Here is a 25,737-nt window from a genome sequence, read left to right on the forward strand (position 1 = left end):
AAAGGTGAGGAAAGGACACAAGCAAAGGCAAAACAAAACAAAGCCAGACTTGGAGATCCCTTTGAAACTCTTCCCTCCCAACATAAGTGCTGCCCCGTTTTTTTTCTTGTTTGTTTGTTTTTTACAATGCTGTTTGCCCCTCAGGCATCAAGCTGTTAGTGTGTACAGGAGGGATTAAAGTGAGACTGCATGTTGGATGAAATATAAATTAAAATTATACTCTGTCAGTCTGGAATCAGGGATTGTTTCTCAAGGTCTCCCCAAACACTTAATTTCAAATGAGTCTTCATTTATTACTGCAAGAAAGGCCAAATGCATAATTTATCAGCAGCTTTCAGTCAATATACCCTTATAAGCATGTTTCCCATGAGCCTTTGAGTAAAAATATGTTATGCTAATTCTATTAGTTGGGTACACAGGAGCTGTCCAAGAAAGTAAACAAGCATTAGAAGGAGACACTTGTGAACAAAGAAATACCTATCAACCTGAGGGTGGGTGAAGGGGGTTGGCAGGATTGTCAAATTACCACGGGAACAGCACAAACTTGGTAAACTTGTCCCATAATGTCAGTGGGATTTTCTCCCCGAGTAGGGCCCCCAGCGCCCAGCGGCTCGGCGCAGGTAAGGCAGTGGGGAGCTGGGCGTGATCCTGGGTGAGACTTACCGGGTCTCCAGGGGCACGTTGCTGTTTAGCACCCAGCTGTCCTGAAGCTGGACGGACTCTGGCGTGGTGGCCAGGTCATTGGGTGCCGGAGCTGGGGCGTGGATCTGACTCCGCCGATTGGTCAGTGAGTTCCTGTTGAGGGAGTTGGCGGACGAGTGGTGATGGGAGAGCGTGTGGTTGTGCGGGGGTGGCAGAGGGGGCCTCAGTGTCGACTGGCTGTGGTGGTTTGGAGGGCCTGAGAAAAGAGAAAGGAGAAACGGCTGTTAGGGGCTGCAGAACACGGCTGAGGACACTCTGCAAACCTGCAGAGGAGAGCCTGGAACCAAAGCCTCGATATTGACAATTGCGGAATGGAAAGTCACAAACCAGAGATGCCGATCAGACGGCGTCAAGCATCCCTGCACCACTCACTAATAAATACTACGCACTGATGTGCCTTTATCCATAGGCATCAAATGAAGAATGAGGAACTAGGTTAGCAAAAGCAGACTAGTGAGGGCTAACCAGTGGAATTATTTGAAACATTAATTCTGCAATGAAAGATATAATATTCACTGAACATGATATATGAAACAAGTCCCTAGCCCATTTCCTGATAAACAAATACAGTGAATGAATTCTTTTAAAACATGTCCTCTTTCTAAAGGTTTAAGAATATGGCACAATCTAAGTCAGAGAGCAGCAAATTTAAATGCCTGCTGGGGCTGGGCAAGAAAGTGAAGCCGGCCAGTTGTGGACTGGGGTGAACTGGACTGGGTGGAAAGAAACCCTTACTCAGATCCAGGCTCACAGGGTCATGCAGGGATTAGGGCTCAAGACAGCTGATTTTCGGAGTTCCTGTTGTGGCGCAGTGGTTTATGAATCCGACTAGGAACCATGAGGTTGCAGGTTCGGTGCCTGCCCTTGCTCAGTGGGTTAAGGATCCGGCGTTGCCGTGAGCTGTGATGCAGATCTCAGATGTGGCTCGGATCCCGTGTTGCTGTGGCTGTGGCGTAGGCCGGTGGCTGCAGCTCCGATTCAACCCCTAGCCTGGGAACCTCCATATGCTGTGAGAGCGGCCCAAGAAATGGCAAAAAGACACAAAAACAAAAAAACTGATCTCTAAGTTTTCCTAGAAAAGCTGACAAGCTGGACTTGTAGATAAAATTTCCTGTTTTTTAAAAATGTTGACAAATAACTAAAAGAATTTGTGTTTGTGTGTATATGTTCATATACTGATATGTATATATATATGTCTATATATACATATGTATGCACATGTATATATGTATATTTATTTTAATGAGAGTCAACAAAACACACCTGTGAGCCAGCTCAGATCACTGGGTCAATAACATCTGTCCTCTGAGAGATGAACCCTGAGGACCCAGTCTCTGGAGAAGGTCAGGGTGGATGTTTTCAAACCATGACCCTTACTCCAAATTGCATCCTGTTTTCTGACCTTGAAATCCTCTGTCCTTGCAGGAAGAAACACACAAAGGGGACCTACCTCCCTGTACATATTCCCTTGCAAATATGACCACAGATGACAATTCCACACATGGTTTTCCTAGCAACCCATTCTCAATCTACAAAATGAAATATTTTAAGCATAATGAAAATGAAAGTAGTTCACCACGCCACGTAAGCCTATAATTTGGCTTTAATGGCTGCTGAAACATGACTTTTAATTTGTGTCCTTTGAGCAAGTTTATTTTTTGAAGCCTCCAGTTGGGGTTGGCAGCTCACCAGGTGACTGCCGAGCCTTGTCATTTTGGCCCCTGCCAACTTTTAAAATCCTCAGCCCCTGCTGTCCTGGCTTGAAGAAGTTGGCTCAAGTCATTTAAACAAGCAATTTGACACAAATTTCAACTACTTGTCTCCTTATGTGGCCGGGCTACATCTTCAAAAGGTGTAATCGACATTCCGTGGCTCCTAGGAAGCTTGCAGGAAGGTTCGGAAAGAAAGACAACATGTCAAGAAGATACTAGGTTTGGAGAGCATCGTGACCATCAGAAACGGCACAGAAAAATACAGAGGAAGGTACTTCCTCGAAGTGTGTGTCTGTGGGCCGAAATTACTTGAATAATTTTTTTTTTTTTTTTTTTTTTTTTTTAGTTTTAGTGATAACTAAAACTAAAACCCAGTGAGAAATGCCACTGTACAGTTGTACAGCTTTCAAATCACCTCCTCCAAGTGAACCTATAATTCATATTTTACATGCTGCACCCGTGACATTTTAAATATATCTTTGAGGGAGTTTCATTGCTGTAGTGGGCTATTATATTTTCTGGTATTGTTGTCTGTCTTGTAATGTATTATTATATAGTTACTTAGCATTTGTCTGTCTCATATTAGTGGAGAGAGGTGAGAAAAGGGGGTGAAATGATGTAATAATGATCCTTCAGAGATGCTATCCAAGCCCCTCACACAAGGTTAATGAATTCATGCCTTTCTTTCTCCCCCTCTCCACTCCCATCCAAGTGGTGTCATTATTCTCCATTAGGTAGGTAATTATGAGACTTGCCTCGGGAAGGCAGAAGGCGAGATGAGTCAGTGAACAAGGGAGACCCCACCCTCCCCAGCCCCCCAGCCCTAACTTTTCATTTCCCTTGGCCCCTGACCCCTACCCTCCAGCTCCCCAGACCACACACACTCCCAAAGTACAAAGAGGACTTAATTCACTAAATGAGATCCTGGGACCCCCCTGCTTCCTGCCTCTTCACCCTGAGCTGAGATTTCTCTGCCTACTCCAGCCTGTGTCAGCCTGTGTGGCCCTTTTGTGTCCATCTGTGTTCCGTGTGGGTGGAATTCCTGTGGTTGTCTTTCTGCTGAAACGTCTCTGGTGGGGGGCAGGGGCCAGGGTGAATGGAAACACCCACCTGGGTGCTGTGAGGTTTGTTCCCCAAAAAACGGAGGGCGAGTCTTCCGGTTACTTGGAAGAGATTTCAAACTCTCTGTTTCTTCTAAAAAGAAGGCCTAGTGTTTCATGGGTGGCTGGGGGACGGGGGGTGGGGGGGGTTGACAAAGAAGGGCAGGGGAGGATGAATGGAAACTTAGCTCCCCCTGGACCCAGCCCTCCCACAAAGCAAAAAGCTCTTTCACTGTGCATATTTCAAATTACCCCCAGTGGCAACAGCACCAACTATTCTCCAGCCTCAGTATCCAAAGTTGTTCTCCTTCTCCTGTTGCTCATTTCCACTGTGAGGCTGATTCTCTTTGCTCATTTACTTATCTATGGAAAACTCAAACTTTCCAACTACATACAGGAGCTAGAAGGAAAAGACAATTATAACACGCAGGGGTTGAAGCTCCCGCTGGGGTATATGCAGAGCTCTAGGAAGCATGTGGGTGGGGAGTGGGGGGCACTAAGCCAGCAGTTAGGAGCTAAATCTAGAGAACTGGGTTCTAGAATTGGGTCTGCACACGTTCAAGTTGTGAGAACCTGGGCCTGAAATTTCATTTCTCTAACTGCCAGCGTGCTCATCTGCCAAATGATGCAAATAGCAGACACTACTCCTAAGGTGGCTGTGAAAGTTAGAGAAGAAGGATGAGTGTAAATTGCTAACCACACTACCTGATTGGCTGGTAAGTTCCTTCAAATCATGTATATGGAACATTTCTGGGTTCTCTTGGGAATGAAGGGATGGATAAAGAGGTAACTGCAACTCTCAAGGAGCCCAGATTTGAGTCAAGGGAGCACTCCCAGAGATAGAGTCTCTAGGGCAAGAGTCACAAATCAGCAGCTCCCAAGCTGAATATTACCCAATATTTAAAGTCAAGATTGTGTACAGTGTTCCAGACTTTTTTTTTTTTTTTTTTCTTTTCAGGGCCGAACCCGAGGCATATGGAAGTTCCTAGGCTAGGGGTCGAATTGCAGCTATGGCTGACAGCCACAGCTACAGCTATGCCAGATCCAAGCTGCATCTGTGACCTACACCACAGCGCACAGCAACGCCGGATACTTAACCCACTGAGCAAGGCCAGATCGAACCTGCATCCTCATGGATCCTAGTCAGGTTCCTTAACCACTGAGCCACAGAGAGAACTCCAAGTGTCCTAGACTTTTGACTCCTTTTGAAAACAAAAACAAATTGAAGATACGGAGTCTGTATACCCTCATGGCCACAAGTGTGGATAGAGGTGAATGCCACCAGGTGTGTTTTTTAAAAAATTTAATTATTTCTGTATTTATTTTTTGCCATCTACCTTAACAACCCCTATTATCTTAATCTGGCCGGATGCATGCATTTATGTTACCAGCTGATAGGCACTAACATTTTTGACTGCTGGCTTAACCCAGGGTTCCTTAGCATTCTGAGTGGGTACCAAATCTCTAATAAAACAACACCTCTGCTATGGCTAATGATCTCAAGCACCTTTTCTGTTTATTAGGTTTTCTTACAGTCATTCAGTGTGCTTGCTGGATGTGATGGTTTTCTATTTCAAAAACGCAGACAATGGCCAACAACATGCCTTGCTGCTTTCCAAGAAGCTAAATTACACGAGAAAGCCGTCCTCCAAGGCAACTGTTGCCTCCAATCTATGGTGAAACAAAAATGAGTAACTCAGCTTGATGAAGGAACCTTCATGTCCACTCTGCGTTCTATGCATTTATTGCGATTAATTTATGTGCCTATTATTAATGGCTCTTCTATTACATAAATGGGAACTCACATAACAATGTAATTGAGCCACGAATAACTACATGACATAAACGCTTATATGGTATCAACCTAATACGTAGGCTATTCACAAAAAAAAAAAAAAGGCAACTGCCATTAAAATGGCTGTGCTCCTGATGTTGTACCTGATTTATCTTGAGTCGAGAATCTGGAATTTGTTTTCAGGTACTGTGTGGCTTTTGGTTCTTGGAAGGAGGAGCTATATATTGGTTCTTTGTTAAAAGCTAGGGCACGACAGGTAGGACTCGTAGCAAAGATAATTTATGCAGAAGTTGTATCCTGAATATTTAAAAATAAAGAGCTTGAATAAGTGCCTTCACATGTTCTGTTTGCTTGTGTGGATTTGTTTACTTCCTGAATGGTCTATGCTGCTGCTGCTGCTTCTTCTTTTTTTTTTTTTTTCTTTTTAGGGCTGCACCTGAGGCATACAGAAGTTCCTGGGCTGCTGGTCAAATCAGAGCTACTGCTACTGGCCTATGCCACAGCTAGAGCAACACTGGATCCAAGCTGCATCTGCAACTTATGCCATAGCTTGCAGTAACACCAGACCCTTAACCTGGTGACTGAGACCAAGCATCCTCACAGACACTATGTTGAGTTCTTAAGCTGTTGAACCACAATAGGAATTCCTGTTCTATGCTTCTGAGTTTCGAAATTTGTGGTGGGACAGTTACTAGCAATTTTGACCGTGACAGGGATGCTGCCTACGTATTCCGTCCTTCCGAAATGCTAACTGGTTGGCAGTAGAATCCTAAAGCAGTGCTTCTTTGTGGGGAAATAATACCAATTCTAACAAAGTTGTGTGGGGACTACAAAATTGTGGACTATCCACTCTTGTGTTGACTAGACTCATGGGGCTCAGACAGCATGTGGAAACCAGCAACATCCACAGTTTTCAGAAGGTCTAAAGGAAGAATTTCCTTTGCAAGTAAATTCACAATAATTGGCCATTGTTGTTTCACTCTTCCTAAATAAACAGCTTGGGAGGCATTAAGGCTGGGTCTACCCTTGCCAAGCGGGGTGCTGATGATGGCGGGAGAGTAGGGAAGAAGTCATAGAGGCTTGCCTTACCTGCAGCAATTATTCCAGGTGATTTAAATTGATGATAAAATATGTGGAAGAAAAAAATAAAAGTAAAGGCCTGCCTAGCTGCTCATAACTCACTCATTCTTGGAGATGGCATGCCAGTGGTTGGCCTTTAAAAGTTTCAACCCTGCAGACCCCAAGATAATGAATTAACCACAAACTCTCTGCCTTCTGAAACTCATCTTTGGGGCAGGTTACGTCTTGACAGCAATTTGAAGATGCTTGAAGTGGGGATGGTGTTGACAGAGGCTCTGGAGTTTCTGGGTGATGAAAACTGGTACCGGGACACCCTGTCCAAATCTGACCTTGAATGGGAGCCAGAGGGAATCGGAGGTGAGGAGTTCCAAGAATCACAGCCTCTGGTTAGAACGAAGGAGAGCAGAGGCTATTGCAGATGGCCAGGCTGATGATTGGCCATGACCACTAGAAAGTTACATATTTTTTTCTGAGTCTCTTTCTCTATAAAGAGTAAAATGGGTATAGTAATTTTACTTCTTTCGTATGGTTTTTTGGAGAATCAAATGAGAATACTGATAGGGAGCTGAGCACAATCCTTGACACACGGCAAGCTGTCAATACATATGATTACATATTAGTTTGTGTTAAAATTAATAACAACAGTAATGGTAATAACAGCAACAGCAACCCAGGCTCTAGGGAAAGCAGTGAGTATCTCCTGGAGTACTCCAGTGTTCTGAGCTCTTTGAGGGGCCAGCTTTCAGATGGAGGTAGCGAATCAACAAATGAAGGCAAAGTCACCAACCACTGATCCCCTCCCACCTTCGGACTCTGTCTGCAGAGGGACAGTGACTAAGTGACATGGCACAGGCATTAACACAGGTGGTTTCAATAGCACCCTCTAAGAGCCTGCAGAAGTGGAACCTAGGATTCAGAACTGCCCCACTTCCATGAACAAAATAATTAATGCTAATGACAATAAAATTATAATATTGACAATAGATGCTGTGCATTAAGTTCTTCCTGTGTGTCTGATCTTGAGTAAAGTGCTGCACTTCAAGGACTTCCGTGTGTTCCCACTCACTCCCGTGGGATCGGTTCTCTTATTGTCCCCATTTTACAGATCCTGCAGGTGAGGCCCAGAGCGGTTAAGTAATGCACCCTTGGTCACGAAGCTGGGTAAACGGTAGAGCTGATATGTGATGGCAGGGTCTCTTCCCCATGCTGTCCCAAGCAAAGGAGCAGGAGTCCCCAGAGTGAACACACACAGGGAGGAGGTGAGGACCCTGCCCCAGTGTGCGCTCACCCTGGCAAACACAAAAGAAAACTAGCTCCATGTGTTTCTTTGCACATTTGCTTGAATTGCAGAACCAAATCTTGTGAGAAAGTGGAGGGAACCACCCACCTCAAAGCTCTGCCCCTTGCAGTGCTGCTTGAATCAGGAGAAATAGGCCAGAACAGCCAAACGGCAGCACAATCTCTCTTCTGTGCCTCCCCCCCAAAGGCCGTCTGCAAACCTTCTCTTCCTGCAGCATCTCAGGCTCCCATAACATCCCAGGGGCAGGAGGGATGAGCAGCAATTACGTATGGTGGAGGCAAAAACAAGGGCACACCGGTCCTAGCTCGTCCTGCCAGCTCTGACTGCAGGTACTTTGCCAACAGCCTGGGGGTGAGGGAGTGGAGCTGGTCCAGATTCAGCTTCCTCCATCGTTTGGAGACAGGCTTACTTATTTGTCTCCAAGTACCAGACACTGGACATTCAGCTTATTCTCTCCTTTCCTGTCTTTAACTTCTATTAAATGATTTGTCTCCTCAAGAACAGACTCATATATTTTTTTTTATTACTGAGCCACGTATGGTATTGCTAGCTTTGCAGGCTGGTGGACTGATCTGCAGTATTTCTTGGATCTGGTGGCTCTTGTAGCAAGCTACAGTGGTGCCTTTCTCTGCATTTCAGAATGGAGAAGAAAAAAGAAGGAAGGTTGAAGGAGCTGGCCAAGTTACATCCTATTTCTCATCTGCCAGTGGGGGATCAGATACGGCTGTGTCCAGTGCCTATGGGCCAGGGTCACACACAATCCTGGATCCGGGGGGCTGTCCGTCCTTGATGGAAGGGCCCCATTCAGCCTGACCAGAGCCCCAGAGAAGGAAAGCCTGACCAGAGCCCACTTCTAGGGAATGATTTGTCATTCTCTTGCTTATACAAAATGTGTGATTCAGAGAAAAAACCTTCCAAGTGCGTTCTCAGTGACACACGTCAACATCACGGAGCAAGAGCAGGAGACTGCAGTCCCGAGGAACTGTCGGTTGCCCGCTCAGAAACCGAAGTTTTGTCCACTCTACAAGCTACATTCATAAATCACTCGGGCTGAGAAGGACATCTTAGCACATCTAAGAACAAGCGCTCCCATTTGATAAGCACCAGCTGCGTGATAAGCACGCTCTATAGTTCACCTTCCTTAAAACTTCCAAAAACCTTCAGGGTCAATATAGTTCTCCATTTTAAAGATGAGAAAATTGAGGGCAAGGAGGTTAAGCAATCTAAGTGTCCCCCTGTACATTGGCACATTTTGTATCTAACTGCGTTGCATCTGGATGGCATTCCAGTGGGCTCGGGGTACATCTCTTTCATGACTGTCAGAACGAGGTTGCTTTCTTGTCTTTTTGTCTTTCTAGGGCCACACCTGCGGCATATGGAGGTTCCCAAGCCAGGTGTCAAAGTGGAGCTGTAGCGCCCAGTCTACACCACAGCTACAGCAATGTGATATCTGAGCCTCGTCTGTGACCTACACCACGGCTTATGGCAACGTCGGATCCTTAACCCACTGAGCGAGGCCAGGGATGGAACCCGAGTCCTCATGGATACTAGTTGGGTTCGTTAGTGGTTGAGCCACGATGGCAACTCCGTCAACACACGGTTTTGTGGTACTTTTGGACTCACCTGTGTTCCCCACTAGACTCTGAGCTCCTTGTTTTTATATCCCAGCACAAGGCTACAGTACTAGGCACAGAAATAGCACAGAATGAAGGAACAAACCACTGAATTAACAACTCACATCCCTGGAGGGTTATGTTGGGAGGGATCAGAATAGATTTCTCCCTGTGTTCTGTGAGCATTCTAGTTAATTCTCAAATTCTTGTTGTCCTCAGAGGATCCTTTAATAGGGACAGAGCCCAACACAGGAGAGAGGTGACTTTAATCCCCTCTGTTTTTATTGGTTCTTTCCTGGCTCTGCCTGACCTCCTCTTTTAATTTTTATGAATAAACACTGTGCTAAGCTATAATAAAATTTGGCCCTTTATTATTATTATTATTTTTTTGTCTTTTTTGTTGTTGCTGCTGCTGTTGTTGTTGTTGTTGCTATTTCTTGGGCCACACCTGCGGCATATGGAGGTTCCCAGGCTAGGGGTCAAATCAGAGCTGTAGCCACCGGTCTACGCCAGAGCCACAGCAACGCGGGATCTGAGCCGCGTCTGCAACCTACACCACAGCTCACGGCAACGCCGGATCGTTAACCCACTGAGCAAGGGCAGGGACCGAACCCGCAACCTCATGGTTCCTAGTCGGATTCGTTAACCACTGCGCCACAATAGGAACTCCCAAATTTGGCCCTTTAAAGTGTACATTTTAGAATTTTTAAAGTATATGGAGTTCCTGTCATGGCTCAGTGCTTAACGAACCCAGTAGTATCCATGAGGATGCAGGTTCGATCCCCGGCCTTGTTAGTGGGGTAAGGATCTGGTGTTGCGGGGAGCTGTGGTGTAGATGGCACATGTGGCTTGAATCCTGCATTGCTGTGGCTGTGGTGTAGGCTGGGAGTCGTAGCTCTGATTCGACTCCTAGCCTGGGTACCTCCTTATGCTGTGGGTGCAGCCATAAAAACAAACTAACAAACAAAAAGTATATTCGCTGAGATGTGTAACCATCACTACCATCTAACTTGAGAACATTTCTCCCCTACCCTCTTCACAAACTAACCCCCCAAGGAAACCCCATACCCGTTATCAGTGGATCTCCAATCCCTCCTATTGATCCACTTTCTGTTTCTGTGAATTTCCCTATTCTGGCCATTTCATGTAAATAGTGATACCCTCTCTTCTTCATAACCACGAGGTCTGGCTGTTGCACAGCCCCATTGGAAAAAATCAAAGTTAGATCTCAGATGAGGCGCCCTTCATACCACTTAAAAATATCTTTCCCTGGCAACCTGAAGCCGGTCCTTCATAAGGAGCTTTTTGGCTGGGACTCCGCTGCTGTTGCTATTTTTCAGGAGGAGACTGTTAGGTGATAACCGTTTGAAAGCCAATTGTATACTTGAGGGTCCAAGGGGGATCCTAGAATTTGTTCCGGTGCTTCAGCCGTGGCTATAATCACAGCAGAGAGCCATTTCTGCTCAGTTACAACCCAGCCACACACAGGCAGGGAGGTGGGGGGGGGGGAGTCAGAGGGAGGGAACTTTGGAATCGGGTGCCAAACCAGCAGCTACCCTTGAATTACGAGCTTAATAGCGCTTGTAGGTTTGGGACCATCTTGCCATGAAAGGGCAAGTTCCCATCTCTGATGGGCCAGAAAGGGACTTTAATCATAGATGCCACATCATTTCCCCAAACCCCTATACTTACTCCTTGCCTTCCTAAATCACCAGGAAAGTATCACTTGAGATCAATGTCAACTCCATTAGCTACTTTCCAAGTGATGAAGACAAAAAAAAAAAAAAAAAAGCCACTTGAAATATTTGAGAGAAACTGTTCTAAAGAGAAGATTTTATTGCAAAGTTACATCTGAGCGGTGCCTATCTGAGCATTTCAATAAATCTACATTACCCTAGGTATTTTGCCATCCTCTGGGAAAGAAAAGCCTATCAGTAGAAAGTAATGATTTTGGGTTTTTCAATTGCCCTAAGGATCTTGACAATGCTATTAAGACCCATGCTCTCCCTGTCGAGAAGTTTAGGAGTGAAATTATTAATACGCCCAGACGTTATGTTGATTGTTGCGCTGTAGCAGAAAATACTCTCTCTGTTATTGGAGCTGCATTATCACTTTCCCAAGCAGAGAATTGCATCAAAAATTTAAACTCTTCTCATTCCAGCTCATCGCATAGCTTTTCAAGGTCTTATTGTAAAATAGGCTGGGCATAATTTGGATATTTCCCCACCCATGAAAGATAATTTTTTTTTTCAAAGGCTAGGCTATTTTTCTTTTTTTGAAAAATAAAAATGACAGTGGAATTTTCTTCCATCAAGATGTCATTCTTTAGGTGTTTAACTAGGTTTCCCTTGGGGTGTGTTTCATTATTTTTTTTTTTCTTTGAGACGGTCACAATTCTTTCCCCTGAACACAGGAAGAGGATCAAAACAAAGACAAAATATGATTTTGATTTCAGATTGAGCCTCGGACCAACAGAATGATGGGGGCAAGCTCTGATCTACACCTTTCATTAATAGCAAGAATGACTGAAGCATACCAGTTAAATGGCAAGGACAGGATAAAGGTTCCAAAAGCATTTTCACTTCAAAGCTCAGCAGAATTATTTACTATCTGGGTGACCTTTTCCCCAAATCTCTCATGGTACGCGCCTTATAGGGCAAGGGAACAAAAGTTTCTCCATACTATATAAACAGAAGTCAGCTGAATGTCAGACCTTGAACTGCATCTGGTTTCATGTCAAGTGACAGCTGATGTAGTGGGATGTACGGGATACACTGCTGGAGATGTTTTCAGGATACTCTGTCTTCAAAACACACACACACACACACACACACACACACACACACACACACACACACACACACACACACACAGTAATTATCCCAGAGAAACAATCAGAGAGCTTCTTGAAGGATTACATAGTTCATGAACTATCAGAGAAAGTGCCCTTTGGATTTTCTTTATAATTACTTGGTATTTTCTCTCAAAATTGTCTTGGAGTTGCTTTGCATCTCCTAGTTAAAACGGGTCAGACAGTGCTCAGGATCCTTCTATTAAGGACGATAAACAGGAATACCCAATGCCAAGCAGGGAAAGATGAGAAAATCCACTCCTGTCCCCTACCCAAGAGCCCCAGGATGCAAACAACTTTCAGAAAACACTGCGACCAAGGAGAGGCAAGTGTGCGCTACAGATCTCAGCTTTGCGGGGGAAGAGGTGACAATGACAGTAGAGTCGCCATCGCCCGCTTTGCCCCCCTTAGAAAAAAACCTTCTTTTCTAGCCACAGTTCATCAGGCCATTTCCAGGGCTTTTTCACAGTCTTTTCAATATTAATATGCCCAGTTTAGCCTGGTTTAACTTCTAGAGTTGAACAACCAGAGTTATGAAGTAGTATCCTGTCTGTGCCTTTGTTTCCCCATCCATAAAAGGTGCTTAATAACCACCCTCCTTGGTAAAGAGAACCACATGCGGTAGCAAAGTTAAAGTGCTTAGAAAATGCATCAGAAATAGGAGGTACTTAGGAAATGTCAGTATTGCTTTATTTCTGCCTAATTAGGGTAATTCTTTTTTTTTTTTTTTTGGCTTTTTTGGCTTTTTTGCTATTTCTTGGGCCGCTCCCACGGCATATGGAGGTTCCCAGGCTAGGGGTCGAATCGGAGCTGTAGCCACCGGCCTATGCTAGAGCCACAGCAATGCGGGATCCGAGCCGCGTCTGCAACCTACACCACAGCTCTCGGCAACGCCGGATCATTAACCCACTGAGCAAGGGCAGGGACCGAACCCGCAACCTCATGGTTCCTAGTCGGATTCGTTAACCACTGCGCCACGACGGGAACTGCAGGGTAATTCTTTTTAAAGATGGTGGAGAGAGGAGTGAAATAGATCCTGGGATTCCAAGATCATTTCAATAACTCTCAAAACTTCTTCTTGCCAGATATTTTTGACATAAATAGCGCCATTAAGAATAAGGGACCCCTCGGAATTGCCGTTGTGGCTCAGGGGTAATGAACCCGGCTAGCACCCATTAGGACATGGGTTCAATCCCTGGTCTCACTCAGTGGGTTAAGGATCCGGCATTGCCATGAGCTACGGTGTAGGTTGCAGATGCGGCTCGGATCTGGCATTGCTGTGGCTGTGGTGCAGGCCAGTGGCTGCACCTCTAATCTGACTCCTAGCCAGGGAACCTCCATAGGTCTTGGGTGTGGCCCTAAAAAAAAAGACAAAAAAAAAAATGGAAAAGAATAGGGGACCCCTTCCTACTGCACAGCACAGAGAACTATATCCAATCTCTTGGGATAGACCATGATGGAAGATAATATAAGAAAAGGAATGTGTGTGTATATACACACACACATATATATATATACACATACATGCACACGCATATATATATACATGACTGGTTCACTTTGCTGTACAGTAGAAATTGGCACAAGAGCGTATATCAACTATACCTTTAATTTTAAAAAATACACTAGGAAAAACGAAAGATGAAGGGACCCTTCTCCAAAAAGGTGATGCAAATGAATTTATTTATGAAACAGAAATAGATTCACAGACATAGGAACAAAGGGGAAAGAGATGGCAGGGATCAGGTAGGAGTTTGGGATTAACAGACACAAATCATCATACATAAAACAGATAAACAACAAGAGCCTGTTGTATAGTTGTACGGGAACTATATTCAATATCTTGTAACTAACCATAATGGAACAGAATCAGAAAAAGACATCTATCTACCTACCTACCTATCTAGTTGAATCACATTGCTGTACACCTGAAACTAACACAACATTGTAAATCAACTATGCTTCAACTAAAAAAAATAAGAAAAATCGATTCTTTTCCTTACTCATGAGTTATAGTAGCTCTAGGTCTTAAAACATACTGAAATAATCCATGCTCCTAATTTTCACCTTTTGTAACTTAAATATGTTTAAATAAACCCATCAGACAGTAGGCCCTTCAAAGGGCCTTTTTTTTTTTTTTTTTTTTTTTTTTTTAAATGGCTGCACCCATGGCACACGGACATACCCAGGCCAGGGATTGAATGTGCAGCCAACCTTCACTGAAGCTGCCACAATGCCGGATCTTTAACCCACTGTGCTGGGCTGGGGACCGGACCTGCACGTCCACAGTGAGCCAGGCCATGGCAGTCAGATTCTCTGCTTTTCACTTTTTATACATTCTCTTATTCCCTGTGCAGATCAGCCTCAGGAAAGCTTAGCTTTTCTTAAACTCTGGTGTTCCTGTTTAGTACCAGCCCTTATTTCACATGAAGAGCCTGTGGAAACTGCAGACTTTTAAGATTCTTCTGTTCAGGCTCGTCTCTGAGCCGAGAGGGTTGCTCTATCACTGCTGTTCACCAGTGAACCCATGGAGGCCCCGAGTTATTCATCACGTTTAGATGGTGTACGTCCTGAATTAGCAATTTGTTTCTCAGGGCTTCTTGGGTTACTGAGACTTCCTAGTGTTTATCATCTCAAATGGGATCATTTTTAATTCCATAACGTAGAGAGCGAGTCATCGCTCTCGCATGAAGTAATCAGATTTGGTGGAGAAAATAATTTCCATTTCTAACACTGCTTATCTGACACTTTCATAGTCTGGTCTGGGAAGGCTTCTCAATAAGATGATATTTGATCAGAGACCTGAAGGAAAGAGGGAGGGAGCCATTCCAATGTCTGCGGGAACAAACATACCCCCAAGCAAGAACAAAGACATTTTAAAATCTGGGACGTGTGTTGGATTTGGCCAGATGATCAGCCTCCGTTTGTCTCTACCATTTGGCTTCCAGCTTGGTTCTTAAAGAGAACACTGAAGTCAATAAGGCTGGACTTTGTCCTCCCTGGCCTCTGCCTGGGCTGAAACTGAGCCAAGCAGGCTTCTGCCTCAGGCCCCTTGCACGTGCCATGTGCTTGGCCTGGGGGCACAGAGAGTGGAGTGGCTCATTCCTTAGGTATGTGGGGGTCTCAAGCGAGTGTCACCATTTAAGACATGACTTCCTAGAAAATCTCAGCAGTCATATCCTCCTTACACTGCTTTCTTTTTGGAAAAAAAAAGTTTTATTGAATTATAGTTGATTTATGATATTGTGATAATTTCTGCTATACAACAAAGTGATCCAGTTACACATATACACATATCCAATTTTTACATTGCCTTCTTTTTGTCTAAAGCACTTATTAACATCATAGTTTAATAAACTGTCTTTCTTCACTGGAAAGTAAGCTCTTTGAAGGCAAGGATGCTGTTTTTATTCTCTACCAAATCCCTGGCTCCTGGAACACTTAGCAGAGACAATAAAGGATTGCCAAATGAATGAATGAAAGAATGAATGAATGACACTTTGAGAAGTAAGGCAAGAACAAAGGGGTCAGAAAGAAAGCCCGAATTCTAATGGAAATGGAAGTCTTTCAAAGGGGCTGTTGCTTGCTATCATTGAATACAAATCACAAAAGCTTGAACATGATCAAAGTTCTGGAAAAAAAAATTATCGCCGGCTTCCTTACCCAAACACAGCTCTATCTCACGCAAACCGCAGCAATTTTTTCTCTTCTGCAGCAACCCAAACATGACAACAAATGCCTTGCAAGCAGAAATCCCCATGGAACCCATGATGGCAGAGGCCTCTGACACACCCCAAGTGGGAATAGACACACTTCACATCCAAACTCTGACTAACAGGATCTCTTGTGGCTCTCCAGGCCCCTGGAACATGTTCGCTTCTCCATCGTGAATGTATTGTATCACAGAATCCCTGCTACAGGCCACTGAACTCACCTTGGTGGCACAAATCTCAATTCATCTCTGTAGCTGGTGATACAAAAAGCAAATGAATGTGACAGAGAGAAAGGGTGATGCTGCAGAGTGTTTGTACAACCAAAAGCAAGGTAGATGGATCTCCTCCTCCTTCATGGAGACTTTTTGGACTGGATCAGATGAAATCCAACAGCTTCCTTAATGTATGATGACAAGTCCAAGACATTTTATGGTTGCTCTGTTTTAGGGGTAACATTGGGGCTAACACTGGCATGCTGTGTATGAAACCACTCCACTTGGTGTATTTAGTGCATTAAATCCACCCCCTCCACCTTTTTTTTTTTAATGGCCGCAGTTGTGGCATATGGAAGTTCCTGGGCTTGGAGTTGAATCAGAGCTGCAACTGTAGGCTTATGCCACAGCCATGGCAACGTCGGATCTGAGCCATATCTGCGACCTATGCCATAGCTTGTGGCAATGCCAGATCCTTAACCCACAGAGTGAACCCACATCCTCATGGACACCGTGTTGGGTTCTTAACCCACTGACCCATAACGAACTCTTAGTGCATTAAATCTTGCTAAATCTCTCTAACTTATACATGGCATGAAATTGGAAAAAGTTTTCATTCTATGGGAGTCTCTTTGTACAGTGCCCAGCAAAGTCATATGCAAGTTGTCACTTGTTAAAAAGCCTTTCATTTTCTCTGAGAGAAATCCAAAGAAGTGACAGTTCTCTCCACAAAATTCCTTTTGCCTTCTCTCCAATTAAATTTCTTACACCAGAAAAGTGACCCATGAGCTAAGCTTAGGGCAAATCATTTTCCATCATTTGTTCATTCTTTCATTCACATCTTCATTTGCTCATGTGCTTATTCATCTGGCAATTGATTATTGAGCATCTACCCAGGGTCCGATGGATTACTTAGGTTACAGAGTCTCTCTGGCCGCTAGGGAAGAAAGACGGGCAAAATCCATGTTGAACTTTTTGTTGGTCCACAAAGATCCCACTGAACTCTTTTTCCCCCCCCTTATGGTTTTTAACTATCAAAATGCTTCATTTTTCATGTTGTTGTTGTTATTTGTCTTTTTAGGGCAACACCCGCAGCATATGGAAGTTCCCAGGCTACTGGTTGAATTGGAGCTGTAGCCGGTGGCCTAAACCACAGCCACAGCAATGCCAGGTCCAAGCCACGTCTACAACCTACACTGCAGCTCACAGAATTATCTCCTAAGGCCTATATACATTCATGTCTCACTGTACAAGGTTTTTCATGAGCATATCATTTAAGGGATGCTCCGTGACACCCAGAGAAATGCACAAGAATGTTAATTATTACCTGTGGAGAGAAACTATAACATTTTGATTCATTTGTGTTTTCAACTGAATGTGGTATTTATCAACTGTCTTTCATGTTTAATTCTAGATAATAGAGCATGGTGAATTGGAGTCTTCAATTATGCACATGGAATACAAGTGCAATATTGCTTTCTTAGCAAGGTTCAGGCTCGGAATTCCTGCCCTGGTTTCTTTTCTTTTTAGTTTCTTTCTTTCTTTCTTTGGCCGCACTCACAGCAGTGACCCAAGCTGCTGCAATGACAATGCCAGATCCTTAATCTGATGTACCACAAAAGAACTCCCTGCCCTGGATTCGGAATCACATCAGTAGGACATATATGGCCTTTGGGGTACTCTGCACACATGAAGTGGACTGGGGCTTCTGGATTCATGAAGTGAACACGGAAGTGCAGGATAAGAAGAGGTTTCACTACTTGGGTTTACTCTGATTGTCCAGTCCATATCTGCCTGCACAGCTACAGGTACCCTGAGCTCACAGCTCTCATTCCACAAACAACATAGGGACATGTCATTTATATGTTTTCCTAATTAAAAGACATGCACTCTGACTCAAAGAAGAAACCATAAGAAGAACTGAGCAAAGCAGGAAAGTCCACTTTAGGCTGCATTAAACCAAAAAAAAAAAAGGTAACTTTAACATTCAAAAGACAGAAAATTTTAAGGACTGTTTCATTAGGGAACTAAAAAAAATAAATGACCTATGAAATTAGCTAGAAGCAGCCCATGACCAAAGAGAATATTATGCTAGGACATACTTTTTTTTTTTTTTTTTTTTTCTTGGCTGTGCTTGTGACATGTAGAAGCTCCTTCGCCAGGGATTGAAACTGAACTGCTGCAGTGTCAAGGTCAGAGCCTTAATTAACCATTAGGCTACCAGGGAGCCCTGCTAGGACACACTTTTGACGGATGTGAAAGCTAGTCAAAATAACACGATGGGAACTCTTCTATGTTGCTGGTGAGGATACAAAATGGGACAGCCACCCTAGAAAACAGTTGGCCAGTTTCCCGTGATGCTATACTTACCACACCAATCCTAGTTATTCACCTTAGAGAAGTGAAACTTTATGTTTACCCCCAAACCATGAAAGTTTTATAGCAGCTCTGTCCATAATCACCAAAAACCGCAAACAACTCACATGTCCTCAAACAAGTGAGTAGATAAACGAAATGGGGTCCAAGGGAATAGTACGCAGCAGCAGAAGGGATCAGCTACGGATACAACAACTGGGATCAATTTCAAAGGCAACCCACTGAATGAAAAAGTCAGTTTCAAAAGGTCACATACGGCTGGATGACGCCGTTCACAGGACATTCTCAAAAAAAACAAAACCCAAAACCAAAACCTCAGTGCCTGAGATCAGATCCGAGACTGCCAGGGTTTGGGACTGGTGGATGGTGTGACTCTGCAAGATTGGCACAAGGGAGGTTTTTTTTTTTTTTTGTCTTTTTGCCTTTTCCAGGGCTGCTCCCACGGCATATGGAGGTTCCCAGGCTAGGGTTCGAATTGGAACTTTAGCCACTGGCCTACACCAGAGCCACAGCAATGTGGGATCCGAGCTGTGTCTGCAACCTACACCACAGCTCATGGCAACGCCATGGAGCAAGGCCAGGGATCGAACCTGCAACCTCATGGTTCCTAGTCGGATGCGTTAACCACTGCACCATGACGGGAACTCCCATGGTTTTTGAGGCGATCGTGGTTACGCACATCTCTGCCTGTGTTTAAAATCTGTAGAGTACTACACAGGAGAGGCATGTTCATTTTTAAAAGTAAAATAAAACAAAATGAAGCACCTCGATGAATGCTAAGAGAAGGCCAGAATGATTTGAAGCTGACGGGGGAAAACTTACATCAGATCAGGAGCCATTTCAGGTAGAGGATTGAGGCTCTTCTCCAAAAAACACGGGAGCAAATTAACCCCCGAACTTGAAAATCTATCTTCAACCTATCACATCCTTAAAAATTAAATAAGCTCACCGGAAAAAAAAAAAAAAAAAAAAAAAAAAAAACCCAAATGGAGTCAACATCTGTGTCAAAATCCTGTCGGCGTGTTGCTAATAGTTTTTGTATCTGAATTCATTAGAATATTGTTTGCTGAAGCTCCTGTATCTCCTGCAAGCTGTTTAAGAAACTATACTGTGAAGAGGAAGAAAGGATGGCTTTGCGGCATGACGCCGTCAGCTCCTCTACTGACACTCAGCACAATCCATAACCTTATAGAAACATTAACAGTACTGCATTATTCATCACAATAAGATTATTAGTTGATGGGAAACAAATTACAGAGCTTCACAACCTGCTATACTTCCTGACTGCACACAAGGCAATTTTTCATGAATGGAAATTGCTACCCAGCAAGAGAAACTTCTGTTGGCCTTATGAAATTTCCCATAGTAGAAGGGATCGACTTCGAGAGCCCCAAAGTGTCATCCAATACACGAAAAAAAGTTGTAAAGTATTTAGAAAGAAGCTGGAAGGGGGCTTACAGCTCACCTGCACATCAGATGCTCAACAGAACATGAGCTGGGAGAAATGGAGAAAGTCCTACCTGTTTTGTGTACTGTGAGGGCACAGTTCTGCATGATACCATGGATTTATCAGAAAAACACCTTCAGGAATGGAGGGAATGCCAGCGGCGGATACAGGTCTGGCAGTCCCTGTGGCCCTCTGTGCTGACTTGGCTTGTTCTGGTCCCTGCGCTGTGAATGTCTGAAATGGGAAACGCCTTCTTGTCTTGTATGTGTCACATCCTCCTGAAATCCCTTCCTAACCACTCTCTTCCCCTGCAGGTGGAATGGAGACTCCTCTCTTTCCTGAGCTCCAGGTACCACCTACAAATGCTACTTTTCCACGAGCCTGCCACTCCTTACTGTCCTTATCCCCTTGGAGGGATGGAATCCCAGGTCCAGGCTCTGTTATGTGATGGGGTTGGGAAAGAGCAATAGCTCCTTGCTGGTAAATGGGATGAATGAAAAGGGATATCAAGGTTGCCAACAGCAACGGCTGAACCTGGGGAAACAGGTGTGGTGTAATTAGCACAGCTCCAGCACCTGTGACCCACATCGGTCCTGTCCTTCAGAGCCCAGGAGGTGCCTAACTGATGGGGCTGGGATACCAGCAGAAAGGAGAACCACCTGCCCTTGCGGCAGGGGCTGTGGCTTGCAAGGGCTGGTCCCAGAAAGGGGATGAGAGCAAAGAGCGCAAAGTGAAAATTCCAACCAGGGTACCAGGGGCACTGATGAATAACAGGGCACCCCATCGTGCTAACTGCTCTTGTTTGCTTCTCTGTTTCCAGCTCAGTTGGTAGAGCAGTTTGCATCTTACTGCTCTTCCCTTCTTGGTACACGTTTTTTCCCGGCTCTGCCCTTGTCCTGCAGGGGTTCTGATCTTTCCCATGCATTCTTACGAGGGCACAGCTAAAATGCCATCTATTGTTATATCCTATCCCTCTCCTTTGCTTCCAGTCTCAGGGAAAGTCAAATAAGAAACCACCATTCTGCCTACCTGGATGATTCAAGGGCAGTGCTGCTGACCGCGCAGTCAGCTAGGTCTCCTCTTGTCGCAATAGCCGACGGCAGAGCTGAGGACACAAGTACCAGGCCCTGGAAAGCTGTCACTGGATAGGCTGGAGCCAAGGGACCCACGCGTGGAGACCGTCTGAAGGAGCCGAGCCTTGCAGAAGGGCAGGTAGGTGCAGGGATGTGTGAGACCCGAGTCAGAAAGGCAGGAGCTATCTTTGCCTTTCCTCCAGGGGATCACACTGCCAGTCTGGTTAATACCCAAAGGCTCTTTCTCATTGCTCCAGCCAAACTCCCTTGTCCCAATTTCTTCCTCTGCAGCAGCCCTTTCTCTGTGTTACATCAGTGACTAGACTTGTCATCAGGACTTGTTTTTCCAGAAGGAAGCAACCCTTTTCAGGTCCTTGCTTTTAAAGGTCACAACTAGTGTGGCGTGTCTGCACCCCCACGGGGTTCCATTTGGGGAATACAGTGAAGTGTGGTTTGAAGCCAAAACAGTTTGCAAGAAAATTTCAGGAGAGATAATTTCAATCTTTCTCTCTTCTTCTGGGGGGGAGGGGAGGGTCCTGGTTTTCTGAGTGAAGCAAAACGCTATGGTTCCACTTCACTTCCACGCTCCCCCCTCTGCCTTTGGTGAGGAACGAACAAGTAAGGTGACAGGGCGCTGGACGTTTGGGAATTTAGAGTAGGATCTGCTGTGAAAAGTCATGGGTGGATTTTACTGTCCTAGAAAACAGCCTTTCTCAACCTATCCAAAGAAAGTATTTCAGGAGTAAAGAGTGTTCTGGGAGAATCAGTCCCAGTTTAGTCTGATTTTCTAGAATTATTCAATCATTCTAGATCAACCAGCACCATCTAGAAGGTGTCCTCTCCATTGTTTCCCCCACATTTACACTTTTACGTGGTCTCCTCGTACACTTGTATCATGTTCATTTGCACACTCAATCATAAACAATACTGATGGCAATAGTTATAGCACTGGTAGCTAATTTTTTTGAGCCCTCACTGTATGCCAGCTCTTGTATTGAGAACTTTGTTTACCCAACACAGAATAATAAGTAATGATGAGCGCTGTATTTACTTAACACCGGATAATAAGATAATCTTACTTAGTCCTGACGGTGACCCTAAGGGAAGGTGCCCATTATACAGATCAGGAGACTGAGGCTTAGAGAGGTTAAGCAACTTGCCTCAGAGTGGCACAGCTAGAAAGGAAAAACCAGCCCAGGCCATCGGACTCTAAAGCCCTTGCTCTTCTTGTTAGGTGGTCCTGGGGCATGGATGTGCCTTTCGTCACACATTACTCATCAACAGGGAGGACATTTACAGAAAACCAAAACTAACTGCAAGTGCTCAGGTATTTTTCTCTGAACTGTATGGTACAGATATAATAATTTGAAATTGGAAGCTAAATTTGGCTGCATTTTTAAAGAGATTATAATGAGCGTAATTCGACACTTAATTGATGAGTGAAAATCTATTAAGAGCACACATAATTGTACCAGGCAGTCAGATCGCTCCATATCTCCTTCTGATTTATTCTGTCTCCTTCCTGGAGGTCAGGCTGTCAAGGTCAATCTCGGGGTTGCTTCTGGGCCTATTGCTCTGCTCGGCACCATCCCACATACCTCTCCGTTCCTGCTGTCCAGCTTTTAAGTTCTTATTTATTCATTTTTAAAAATGACTGAGTTTGTTAAAAGTCGCATGCGAAGGAAGAACAAACAAGACCCAGGACGAAGGCCTAATGACGTACAGGGCAAGGGCTTTCTTAAAGCTATTGTGAGAACTTAAGAGGGCATTTAGAAAACTCATTTCCCAACGTGGGGTTCTATTCCAGAAAGCTCAAGTTGCCAAGGGCCTGTCGAGAGCACTCGCTGTGTTCCGAATTGTTACTTAACTGGTTTCTGTACAGGATCTTTTTTTTTTCCCAGCTGGAATTGAGAAATGGAAGGAGGCGATCACTGTGTATTTGGAAAAGGAACACTTGCCAATGCTTAGGCCAGGGCTGCCGAGATAAGAACCTTCTTTCTGAGACTTGTGAGTTGAGCTCTTTTCAGTATGACGCAGAGGCTGCTCTGGGTGAAGAAACAAGGGACACCTGGCTTGGTCTTGGCACTGGCAAACGATGGCACATGAACCATTTTCAGCCCCCGAGCTAAGAATGCTTTGTACATTTTTGAAGAGTATTTAAAAAAAAAAAAAAAAAAAAAGGAGAAGAATATGCAATAGAGACCATATGTGACTCACAAAGTGAAGCCTAAAATACCCACCATTTGGACATTTACAGAAAAAACTTGCTGACTTTTGGCCTGGATGGTGAGGGAAGGCTTCCTGGAGGAGGAGGTACATGAGCCACCTAATAAATTCATCAAGGTCTCCTTAAGTCTTGCGCACACATGTATGTATATTTATTACAGGTATATTATATTTGTTCAAATGAATGAATGATGAAGCACATGGGCATAATTGGTAGGTTCAATTAGCTTTGACCACAGACTATGGTTTTAGCTCATTCCACTGGGCTGATACTAAGAGCAAATATGGACTCTCAAGTCAGACAGTCACATTAGTGTTTCAGAGAAATAACTGAGAAAAAAAATAATCAAACATAAAGAAACGAGTTTCCTTTCTTAGTACCACATTACCTTCAATCAATCCATACAGGATTGAGATATTCGAATATGGAATTACAGCAAGGCATGCACTGCTAAGCATCCAATAAATTACACCTCACTGAAGTTAACACTCCCGTATCCCTCCCCCACCTGTAATCAGCCTCCCTACTCACAACTGTTCACCTAGGCAGCTCAGTACGGACGATGGGAAAAATCAGCAAACACATCTTTTTTCTTCTCTGGTGTGTTATATCTTGCCTACTATTTGGGCTTCATTGAAACAGAAATGTCACACTGCTATCTTTAGCACACTCATAGAGTTTGAACTAAAAAACACTGTAGCTGATGCCCTACACCAAAAGTGGAAGGATCCAGATTTCATCTCTGGAACAGCAAAAGGAGACACAGTTTCAAAACAGCTATTAATCTGTGAGAGGGGAAAAGGCAGAAAGGCACAGGCTCTTCCTTCCAACCACAGTCAAAGCCAAAGTTAAAGAATCCAGCTATTTCTGAAGCAATTAGCAGTATGTATTATTTCCCAACACTCATGAACAGAATCATTTTGAAAACCAGTGCTCTTGACACGTTTCACCATAAAATCAATTACTTTTAAAAAGCAAGAAGCTCATTCTCCGCCCCGGGAACATATGATACGCCACCTGCCTGTTCCAAAAGACGCTTCGTGGTTTTTTTTTTTTTTTTTTTTTTTTAATGGGCTTATGGGATTGGGGTGCTCATCCTTCTGGTGTTACCAGCATATTTCTGCAGTAAGGAATGTCAAGTTCATCCTATACTTCCATGACCATTATGTGGCCCAGTTCACAAGCATTGAGTTGGCATCATCAGGAAACTTTCATCTTCTGTTAAGAGTAAAGTTTTCCAAACCTGATATGATCTTAATTATCACAGGTGCATTCGTGCCCAGGTTCAATCTCTGACATCATAATAAAGTACAATAGCTCCATTTCAGATGAGAAAAAGCTGATTCAGGGAGATATTGTATATAGCTGTTTGCATAGCGAGAATCAGGCCCGGACTTATTTTCTTAGAGATGTTTCATGGATAACATTTTCATTTTCATCAAAGGTAAGCAATTTAAAAGTTTCTGTTGTTGTTGACAGTCTTTCTAGCAGGGAATCTGGGCTGATTACAAACGGCAATGTTTTTCAAATGGTAAAATGTTCTATTTTATTTCCAGAGCATATAAGGTAAAGCCTGGTCAGATTGTGCTACATTTTGGGATCTTTTGCTTTTTGCAGAAAAGGGAAAAAAACCCCTCCCAGCTAAGGCTGGCATTGACAAAGTTGTAAGCCTTACAGAACTAAACGGTTTATGACCTCTCAGTAAGTGTTTTAAACTGGCCATTTTCCGCAAGAGCAAAAATACTAACTTTTTCTGGCCATTTAAAATATAATTTAATGAATTTCCAGTTTGGTTCAATGAAAGCCTCCTTAAAAAGAAATCATGCTTTCTTTCCCAAAAATCTCTTTCTGCTCTAGGAATGATCTACTCACTGTAGAAATTGGCTGATCATTTAAAAAAAAAATTCAGTTAACCTCGTCAGTTGTCAACAGACTACAGAAAATCAGGATTTTTGGAATAAATCTGATGTACATGCCAAAAAAATACATATATATCATTTCACTTCATCAATTCTTCATAAAATGTCACTAATGTATTTGTTCTTAAAACAAATTGAAAATATTATGTCTAAATATCCATTAGCGCCCAGATAAAAATTAACTGTAATTGTGGGTATGTTTCAGATGATGTCAAACCTGCAATTGAAGTTACCTCAGAAAAATCTGCCTCTATCTGAGATAGGTCAGACCCAATTGATCTTTTTATGTCTCTGGTTTTCTCTGGAAGAAAGTAAGAATTGCTATTTCCCCAGAGCACAGTAAAGAGATCCGAGCATGCCTCTTCTTTAAGCAATAACCATTAATATGGGTTCTGCTTGTACCAGACATCTGTAATGCTCTGGGCTGTATTTTCTGGCAGGATAACAGTGTTGTCTTGAGAACTGGTGCATGAAGAGGACAGAAGGCAGAGAGGCAGAGCTGAACTGTTCACGTGTGCTCCTATCTAAGGGATGGCACTCTTATCTCGCAGGAAAACCGAGCCCTGAGCCATTGAGGAGAGCTCCATATATCTTCCTCCACCACTTTTATCAGTCTC

General features: G+C 43.9%; 1 protein-coding gene across 1 annotated transcript in view; it reads right to left on the reverse strand.

Annotated features, from left to right (window-relative positions):
• The window catches only part of TENM2 (teneurin transmembrane protein 2), a 3,459,878-nt gene that overhangs the window by 331,778 nt on the left and 3,102,363 nt on the right, over positions 1 to 25,737 (reverse strand). Inside the window, 1 exon segment of the mRNA XM_021076712.1 lies at positions 664 to 898. Coding sequence (XP_020932371.1) covers positions 664 to 898 — 235 coding nt within the window.

The sequence above is a fragment of the Sus scrofa genome, chromosome 16 (genome assembly GCF_000003025.6).
Source record: "Sus scrofa isolate TJ Tabasco breed Duroc chromosome 16, Sscrofa11.1, whole genome shotgun sequence".
NCBI classification, from domain to species: Eukaryota; Metazoa; Chordata; class Mammalia; order Artiodactyla; family Suidae; genus Sus; species Sus scrofa.